At 38.4% G+C, this 10,353-nt stretch overlaps 1 protein-coding gene across 1 annotated transcript in view; it reads left to right on the top strand.

Annotated features, from left to right (window-relative positions):
• SLC30A7 (solute carrier family 30 (zinc transporter), member 7) overlaps positions 1 to 10,353 on the top strand; it is a 34,951-nt gene that overhangs the window by 21,962 nt on the left and 2,636 nt on the right. The window contains exons 10-11 of the mRNA XM_009333854.1: positions 8,631 to 8,721; positions 9,722 to 9,871. Coding sequence (XP_009332129.1) covers positions 8,631 to 8,721; positions 9,722 to 9,871 — 241 coding nt within the window. The remainder of the gene's footprint in view (positions 1 to 8,630; positions 8,722 to 9,721; positions 9,872 to 10,353) is intronic.

Here is a 10,353-nt window from a genome sequence, read left to right as displayed (position 1 = left end):
TGGGGAGACCTTACTGCAGCCTATCAGTACTTAAAGGGGGCTTATAAAAAAGATGAGGGCAAACTTTTTAGCAGGGCCTGTTGCAACAGGACAAGGGGGAATGGCTTTAAACTGAAGGGGGGTAGATTCAGACTAGAGATAAGGAAGAAATTTTTCACGCTGAGGGTGGTGAAGCACTGGCCCAGGTTGCCCAGAGAGGTGGTGGATGCCCCATCCCTGGGAACATTCCAGGTCAGGTTGGACGGGGCTCTGAGCAACCTGCTCTAGATGTCCCTGCCCATGACAGGGGGGTTGGACTAGATGGCCTTTAGAGGTCCCTTCCAACCCAAACTATTCTATGATTCTATGACTTTGATGTGTGTTTAGTCTAAGTAGTTAGTAGGCTTTCCAGCTGGAATGAGCTTGCATGGAGATGAATTTGGACAGAATTGTAGATGTAAATTTGAGGCAGGAGTCTTCTATAGCATAAACAACATTCTTTTAAACAGTAGAATAAGGTACCTTGAAAGAAGTCTTTGGATTCCTAATTTTATAAAGTAGTTTTCTTAATCAGCTGAAGAATCTGGGACACTATCACTATTGGGATTTGGAAAGATTATATTCTTGCAGTATGATGGGTATTATTGGAAGTATGTATTCAGAAACACGCTTGAATTATTTTCAACAAATCCAGGTTTATTTTCTGATGCTGAGCTTTAGGTATATGTATTTAAATGATGAATTCTTGTGGTAATGGGTGCAGGACGAGCAAAGATAATGGTGTGACAGTATTTAGGTATGTGGGTTTGAGACTAGCGAGAATCCATTCTGTCTGTTTAACAAATCACATCGGCATGTTTTTTGGCCTGATGAGAGATTATCATAGGAAGATCTAAGTAATGCATTAATGTGGTGCCATTGTGTAACCAACTCGCAGCTTTCATATCCTGTAAAGATACTATGATGCAAGTAGTACAAAGTAATCTAGAAAAGTAATTAGATTAAAATGGAAGAATAACAGATGTTGAATTTGGTATCCATTACTGGTCGTGGGGTAGTATTTATGAAATCACATGGTATTTTGCTCTTACTTTCTTGAAGTAAGCAAATGAGTATAGTGGACTAACAAAACTATCACCAAGAACTTTCAGGTTCTCAAGTCCAGCTGCTTCATTATCTGAGTATGTATTGAAATTTTCTTGAAGTTGAAAATAATTCTCTCACTGAATTTTTTCTTAAATTTTACAAAAATAAATACTTTGCAATTCAATTTCATAATTTTCCTGAAACTGATCATTAAACATAATTTAATTTAAAAATATATACCAGTAAATCTGCATTAGTATGTTACACTTTGCATGTCCAAGCAAATATTTAATCAAGATGTGGATATTGTCGTGCCCTCACATTTTTAGTGTACTTTAGGGTCATTAAGTAGCTGTTGCAATGTATTTATGCCATTGCAGTAAGCTCTGTTTTTGTTGAGAGTCTGATGATACTGTGTTCATACAGGTCATTAGATTTTAAATACAAAATGCATGCGTTTTAGGAAAGCGTAAAGAACATTTTGTGTAGTCCAAATGTATCAGGCAAAAGCCTATATATAGAGTTTGTTTTAATTTCCTTAAACTGTATAGAGTTTGTTTTAATTTCCTTAAACTGTAAAAGTAATGTTTTTGATTCTTCATGTACAGTTAATGTTTGAGATAAAAAGCTGAATGAGATGATGGTGATAAGATGCCTTTAGACGTTAATGAGACTCTTTGAGGAGCATTTTAATAGCTTGCTTTTTAGCAAGGAAATTTTCAAGGAAGTGTTACATGAAAAACTGAAAGACAAACTAAAATTAAGAAATTACTGTGCAAGTGGTGAATTTAGTGTTTCATACTTGATACATTTTTAGTTGTTTGAGAGTTTAATGAAGTTTATTTTTTGCGCTTTTTTTCTGAATAAAATGTGCATAAACCACTTAATCTGGTAGTGATTTGCCTTCAATCATGTATCCTCCAAGTTACTGCTTAATGGTCTGAGTTTGACTTACAGAGTGTGCAGGGCATGGGTAGGGGGTAGGTTTGATCCAGGGCTCCTTTTTTTTTTTTTTTTCCCTTTAAATCTGTATTCTTTCTGGGATACTTATGTATCCAAAGAGGGAGTAAAGGCAGAACACAAATCCTTATTCCCTTCCATGGAACTATGTCTGATAAGCCAGTAAAATATCAAAGCAGTTGTATGTGAGTGCAGAGGGGAATCATTGCTCTTGCCAAGATTGCTTGTGTCTAGATGAAATAACTGTTGGTTCATTTTATGTTGAGTGTTTGCTTGCTTCAGTGTTGGGCAGCTTTCTCTGATTTACTAGTATCTTGCCTGCTCCTATTAGTGGGTCTTCTCTGTTCAGTTTTCTGAAATGATGGCAACACTTGCCAAAAGAAATCACAAAATATCTGTATAGAATGACTAAAGAACTTACCGTTGCAATATAAAGCTGTACAGCCTCTAATTTGTAACCTATTTTGTCTTGTGCAGATGCACGAAGGCTTGAGCAACGCCTCTTCAGAGAAGTCAAGCAGTGCTTTTAAGTCAAATGGTTGAGCCTTCCTGTAGACAACATCTCTAATTAGTGCAAATTGTCAACTACTGACACAGTTGCTCTGCGTTGCTCCTGTGATCCTTCACTAAGGCTGCTCTAAGGTGACATATTCTCCGCCTAACTCCTCATGAGTTAGCGCAGAACATTCTGGCTGCACAGTAAAACCCAGTGTGGGATTCTTCTGAGGTTGTTTTCACTGACAAATAAATACACTTCTAAGCTTAGTGGAAGTAGAAATCGGGTAGATCTTACTAGGGTATAGAGAGGTAAGGTCAGTCACTTCCCTTTAGTAGACTATGACTGTCTACATCCCAGTAAAAGCCTGTCTTTGGTAAGATTATATAGAAATATTGTTAATACCTATTACATCTCATGCTTTAAAATGTATCTTTTTGGAGGAAGAAAAATAGCCCACGTTACTGTTCTGATACAGAGAGGCAAAGGCATGAAATCGGGTACTTACCACTTTGCAAATTTCATTATGCTTTTACTTGCTGTAGAAAGTTGTGTTTTCTCCACTTATGTATTTATCTGTTGAGTCTTGACAAGCAGAGGGCTTGGTAGTTTGTGGTTTCTCAATTGGAGGGCTGTATCCTGTAGTCTTTTAAAATCTCTGCATCATAAATCTATGGCCAGTTCTGAAGGGTGAAGGTGGGGGGTTGTAGGTCTTGAGTGTTCCTGGGTGCTATCACTAATATCTGATGAATCCTTCTTTGATTACTTTCTGTACTATCTCATGCAAGTGTCCATTTAATTATAAAGCATAAGTAGGACATACTTAAAATAGACAAGTCTGTTTTACTAGCATTTTGTTTGAAGTCTTTTTTTAAAAAAAAGCTTGGCTATTTCATGGTTGTTCAGGTTGGCACTCTTCAAGTTTTTTCCAAGGTGTTTTCCTCATAATTTAATGTGCCTGAATCAATGAACAATTTCTCAAGTCTTTAAACAGCTTTTAATATTTAAAACTAAATGTTCATTTATTTTTTAGCCTTAGAATTCTAAGCCTTATTCTGAAATGTTGAAGCAATTTTAGTATTTTGATCAGCTATGTGAAATTCGTCATCAAGCAAAAGCCACAACTCAGTATAAAGCAAGAAGTTTGTCCGAAACCACTATTAGAGCCACATGTTTCTAGAAAGGCACCGTAGACTAAATATGATACTAGATTGGATAGAGTATGCAGAGTACATATTAAGTGGTCGAAGAAATGAGGCAATTTACTTCAGTCATTTAGTGAAGTTGTTTCCATGGGTTACCTCATTTTTACATAAGGTCTAGAGCTGCTTGAACGTGCTATAATATGAAAGAGCTTTGGGGGAGGACATGCCTGTAATGTTTGCGGTATATGCCTATAATGTTTGGGGCATAACAGTATAAAAAATTACTTTTTTAAATGAAGTGCTGCATTCACTAAGATTCCGAAGGAATGTTCTGTAGCAAAACTCCCCCAAACTAGCATGCTTCTTGTTGGTGTTGTTTTGAGCCATCATTGCTAAATGGCATGCACTACCTTTATTTACAGGGTAATGGTACCAGCCAGCCTTGCTTGAGAATCAAAGTACTACATTATTGTGAGAACAGACAATTTAAAATAGGAAAAGTAAATGTTAAACCTGTGATCCTGATCTTGAGCAAAGCCTGCAGTCTGGTTAAAATTGCCATTGCCTAATAGAAAAATTTTATTGAAGTTAAAGTTCTGAAATAGGCTGACAGTCTTGGCACTGCAGATGTGGATGGTGGCTGGAAAAAAAAATTTTGAAATCTGGCTGTAGATTTTCAGCTATGGTATTTGAAGAACCATAGCCGGTCTTGAGTCTTAGCAGTGTGTGTTTGTTTATCTTCCACAAAATCTATCACAAGTATCCTCTACTTTCTGTAGTGCTGAGAGCACTAAATGAATTTCCTGCTGTGCTCTGACTACAATGACTGTGTAAAGGGTTCTTTACCCTGGAGTTGTTTTCAGCCCTGCTGTCCAAGATCATGGTAGTGCCGGAGTCTTGCTAGCTATGCCTGGAAAACCAGTGGCATAAACAGGATGGGACTGGAATGGGTATGAGTATTATCTGAATGTGATGCAAGTTGATTGAGAGTCTGGTGCTTTCATTCTTCATTGTTAATCAAGCCATGTGTAGTAGTGGCAGGCTGGATTTATCAGATTCATGTCAATAGCTTTTATCTGTTTTGAACACCTTTCGCTTCCTCTGTAACAGCCTATGTGAAAGTGTGATGTGCTGCTAACTCATTTTGCACACGTTAGCTGCTTTTGCTATTACGGCTTTCGTAGAGTATATGTTTATGTCCCATGTCTTGGTGTGGGTTAGCGCCTCTTTCAAATTCCATTGTCTCGTAAAAGAGTGTGATATTTTAGATTCAAGGCTTGGTAATCAGAGACGATTGGAAAATTGTGTCTGGTATAGCAGCAAAGCTTGCAGACTGCTTATTCATGAAAAACTCCCCACTTGGTGAGAATTCAGCATTATGTATCTTCCTCAATAATCTTTTTGTAAATTAAAAAAAAGAGGGAAGTACCAGTGCAATAGTTGCTGCAGAGACAACCGTGTATATTTTGCACTCATGACTAATCCAAAAAAAGGAAAGCTTGGTCAAATTCTCTAAGCACATTTTCAGCCTGCTGGGTATAGTCATCTTTCCTAGCGTTTTCTTCAGTCACGTGAGACGGAACTAATGTGTCTAGTGCCTCCTGGTGATTAAGCAATACTGGTTTTTAGTTAGTGTTTGAGAAAAGAGCATACTGTGCGGAGTTTTGGTTTTTAATTAAAGGTTTTGTACTTCCATTGTTTCATGCATACTACTGAAAACCTGAGACATCAGAAAACTGGATTCTATAGTTTGTCCTGTTAGTTTGGCTTACAATAAAAGACTACCTTGTAAGACAGCGTCCTTTTGGACGCAGAGATGTGTGCATGGGCTTCTGTGCTCTAACAGGATTTGTGAGGGCATATCACGTCACTGCAGCTGTCTTGGCCTTTTCAGCTTTGCAAAAGATAAATTTGTAGCTGAACACTGTGTCTAAGTTAGAGGAGGGAGGTGTGACTGGTATATGCTTCAACTTTCACCTACAGTATCAAACCACATCCTGATTTACCTCTATTCTTTGGACTTTTAAGATATTGCTGTTTCAGGTAAACACCATGGCTTTAGCTTTTTTGTGAAGTCTGGATAAAAGCATAACTTGTGCAACATTATTGCCAGAACTTGGCGCAGGAGGTTTCTCTCTTAAAGCTTTACTGTGGAGCTGTTACAAAAACATGAATCGGTGAAATCTTGCCAGCGGGGAGACCAGATCTTTTGAGCTGTACCACCTATACAAGGAGTGGAGTGTCTTTCCCCTTTCACCTTTTTGTGTGTTAGTTGATTTTGAGCTAATGGTTCCAATACATGCTGCTTAATGCACCCTATCGCCTGGCAAGGAGAGACAGTCTTTGGTGCTTGTACACACCCTGCTGATTGCATAGGCTTAACCTTGGAAGATCAGTTTCTTAGGCAACAAGGTTTTCAGAATGAAGCAGATCTTAATTTTAAATGCATCTTCAGCTGAAGAGCTCTCTAACAGAGTTTTAACTTCCTCTCTTCAATGTGCATCCTGTTCCAGAATGAATCAACCAGTTTCACTGACAAATCCTTTTTTGGAATGGGTTAACATGCCCAACCTGCTAGTCTTAAATCTTCCGTAGGCTGTCTCTCCAAGTCTCTCTCCTACTTGCCGATTCATTTCCATTCCATCAGATAATGTACATCAGTTTTATCAAATAATGTAAAAAAGTTGTGAAAGTCAGACATTTTTTGGTTAGATTTGTTTAATGGATTTTTTTTTTTCCACTCTTAGTGGTATGTTCCAATTAAAAGGCAAGCTCCTACATTCTCCATTCCTTTAGTCCTTTCCCTGGGAAAAAATATGCAGCTTGTACGTGTGTGTTTTTTGAAGCCTTTGGATGCATATGTTAGAGGGGCCTTGTTCAATTTATGGGGATGGAGTCAGTGTTCAAAAATCTTGTATTCAGTTTGCATCCTGAACTTGTGTATTGGTCTTTCAAGGTTTTTATTAAGAAGCAAACCCGCATTTTAAATAGCGAGTTAAACTGAAATCAATTCAGCAATGGAGTATTTTGGCAGCTCCAGCTCCCTTTGATGTAATGCTTGTGACATGGACATTATTTAGTGAGATGGATCCATTGATAAGAGAACGTTTTTCCCTAAAGTTCTGTAATCCACTGTCTGTAGAACGTGACGCTCCAATTAAGCTTCCTTTAGACAGACTGACAGTTATTGCATTGCTAAATGTTTAATTGTCTTGGTGACAGGTCCAGTTTAGGCAACTCCTGCCTGCCCCTAATTGCTTCTTCCTATTTCTGAACTGATTCCTCGGTAGCAGTGCAGCTGTGTGAGGCCACGTGATGGAGTGCATCAGGCAGTGCATTTGGCTGGAATAACCAGTGTGCTTGCAAGGAAACTTAATTTTGGTGTGGTTGTTTTTTCCGGGTGTTCCTTAGACAACCTCCCCTGCGCCAGGGGAGGTTTAGATTGGACATGAGGAAAAATGTCTTTACTGAAAGAGTGGTTAAACATTGGAACAGGCTGCCCAGGGAAGTGGTTGAGTCGCCATCCCTGGAGGTATTTAAAAGACGGGTAGATGAGGCGCTTAGGGACATGGTTTAGTGGGCATGGTGGTGTTGGGTTGACAGGTGGACTCGATGATCTTAGAGGTCTTTTCCAACCTTAATGATTCTATGACAAGAGTCATGCATCCTCTAACTCCCTCCCACCCCCCTGGCTAAGGATTAGCCAAGGAGTGAGCCAAGCAGTCGATCAGCCAGCACTGCTTCCATGTACAAATGGAACCATCTCTTTAAAAATGGAAAGGAATGGTTAGGTCATGCTGTTCACCGTCTGCAAATATACAGCTGGTCAATGCAGTGCGTTCTACATCGCTTCATGAGATTTTAAACAAAGCTTCTGCGGTTTCCTTTAACAGACGGCCCAATTAATCTCTTGCAAATGTTTTCTGGTTGCTTTTTATCCCATCACTCTGTGTACTCCAGCTGTGATGCCAGTGCTGAACACTGACATTCAGCTTACAATTTCTGAAAATCTATCATCACTTTTGGTCTAGAGTGTTAGGTGACTTACAGACTCTTGAAATTAGAGAGTTATTTAAGTTTCAGTATTGGGCTATAGATATTTGTCATCCTCTTGAAAATTTTAGGATGCTCTACTGAGCCAGACACGATGCGCTACTCCTAAACAAAAAATCACCATACTGAATACTTAGTAAGAGTATAAATTTTTAGCGGTAGCTTCAGGGTGTGGGCTTACTGGTCTCCCGGTTTTATTAAAAAAAAAAAAAAAAAAAAAAAAAAAGGAAAGTAATAATAATAAAAAAGGGTATTAAGTGTCGTCTTAGTTTGCTGATTAAACAAGACCATTTGGCTGGGAGAGAACCTCTAATTGCTTCCAAATGTTTAATCCTTGAGCTTGGAAGAGACCCTACACTTAGTTCACTTCAAGAATATGCTAAGTTGTCTGTTTCTGACAAAATAACTTTGTTATAGCTGGACTGGTCCATACTAATTTTGTTTCATGATCTCCCCATTATTATCTTAGTTCATAAGAAAAATATGCCATAAGCCAAACACAAAAGCAAAAACCATTTTAGTTGCATATTTTTATGGTTGGTTGTGAGTGAGTGCCATTGAAATAGGTTTTGGTTTTGAGCTATACTTATCAGCTGCTTTGTCATATAACTTTTAAGACACTAAGAGATTTCATCTCAAATCCCATGATTAAACTATTAATCTTTTGTGATTGTCCACCAGTTGTCTCTGTGGAAAATCTGGGAGAGAAGTAATCTTGCCTTTAGTAAGACACCATAGCAATTTTGTCAATCCTTGTGTTTTCTGTACCAGGTTTTCATGGCAACTTTCTCAGCTTCTGGTGAAACAACCGAAGAAAAATTCTTCAAGAGCATTAAGGAATGTTATGTTGCTCTTTGTTCTGCATCTTTTGAAAACCTAATAGTAGCTAACTTCCTTTTTTTTCTTTCCAGTATTGTTCCACTTTTAAGAGAATCCATTGGAATTTTGATGCAGCGAACTCCTCCTTCCCTGGAAAACGCCCTGCCTCAGTGCTACCAGAGGGTGAGCTCTTAGGCCGTTTTTGCTCAGATCAAGCTGCTGACTGAATGAGCCCCAACTGTGTGTACGAGGATATTTTGTGGTGTTTTTCCAGTAATGTCTGTGAAAGGTTCCTTAGATTGTACGAATGGAGGTACCGGTTTGATTCTTATCTTTCCGAAGTCTTAAATTGTATGTGGCTTCAACTCAGTTTGTGTTGGTTTAGAAAAATAGATCCTGAAGCTTTTCCTCTCGGAAGTATTTCGTGCTGATACAAAGTGCATAATGTTTCTCTGTTTTGTTCAGTTTTTGTCTCCCTCAAAATCTAGCTCTTAGTAAAGTGAGGTGGAGTAGCTTTGGCTGTGTATTTATAAGAGTACATGGATTACTCTGGATTTGACCTCTCCCGGTACTCCTGTTTAACTTACCTATTACTGTGTCACGACCCGAACATTTGAAGCGCCTTTGCAAAGTTAATACAAAGCACTTGCAGGAGTGCCATCTTTCCTCGGGAAGTTACAGGATTGTTATCGTCACGTGGAGGGCTTGCTAAAATTGGACAGAGGAAAAAGAAGGGTTTTGACAGGACAAAACTAAGCCCTCACAAAATATTCACCGAAATACTAATGTATTTCTGTTAATAGTTAGAATCTCTCACAAATTGTTTTATGGGAAAATTCCTGCATTTGCAAAAATTGCTGTTTTAATTGAATGCCCTCTCAAACTTCATAATTGACGTTTCTCTCTTGGACACCACTGTTTTCAGAAATGGCTTCAGCAAAATATATGTAGAATGTAAATGCAGCAAGATAGAAAATCATTACGCATACATACTATCTGTATGTTTTCACCTTCCTTACAATTACTGAGATCGTAATAAGGAATTTAAGTGAAATATATCAACTTGCACAGTGAACTAGAAGTAAAAGAATGTATTGGCTTTTATAATATTTTCTGTAAAAAAACCATAGTACAGGTAAACATTTTCTGAAATATATTTTTAAAAACCTGCTTGTTTTTTTAGGTGCAGCAGTTGCAAGGAGTTTACAGTTTACATGATCCACATTTCTGGACCCTCTGTACTGATGTTTACATAGGGACTTTGAAATTATTAGTAGCTCCTGATGCTGATGGAAGGTGGATTCTAAGCCAGACTCACAATATTTTTACTCAGGTATGTCTCATCAGTGGAAATCACATCTCCAAGTGTAAATTGCCTGTCACGCGATGTGACGTTGTAATTCTTATCAAGAAAAATTAAATGTTTCTGGGTTTGGTATCAATGTGTTTTGAAAAGCTTCTCTGCTCCAGCTGTGGAGAACAATTTCAAAATGCTCAGTAGTGTAGATGGAACTGCTGTACCTCTCCGCGTTAGTTTTTGATGCCGCTTAATGGAGATAACAGCCGTAGCTGTCTGAGGTGTATCAAATTGAGATGAAACCCTATATCGACCTATGAGGAACCAAGATGAGGCTTCCCTCAAGATAGGGCTTCCGACCACAGAGCGGACCTACTTGAGTTTTGCGCTGTGCTGATGCTGTATTTGTCATTCTTTTCTATCCCTCTAAGAATCCATGGCCTTTGCCTATTTTGGCTTTTAGTAGCATCCATGCTGTGGCGATCACTAGTTAAAATATAACCATCGGTTGTGGTGTT

This window comes from Pygoscelis adeliae, unplaced genomic scaffold (genome assembly GCF_000699105.1).
Source record: "Pygoscelis adeliae isolate BGI_AS28 unplaced genomic scaffold, ASM69910v1 Scaffold10, whole genome shotgun sequence".
NCBI classification, from domain to species: domain Eukaryota; kingdom Metazoa; phylum Chordata; class Aves; order Sphenisciformes; family Spheniscidae; genus Pygoscelis; species Pygoscelis adeliae.
The sequence above is the reverse complement of the archived record's forward strand: the minus strand, read 5'-3'. Positions and strand labels throughout refer to the sequence as shown.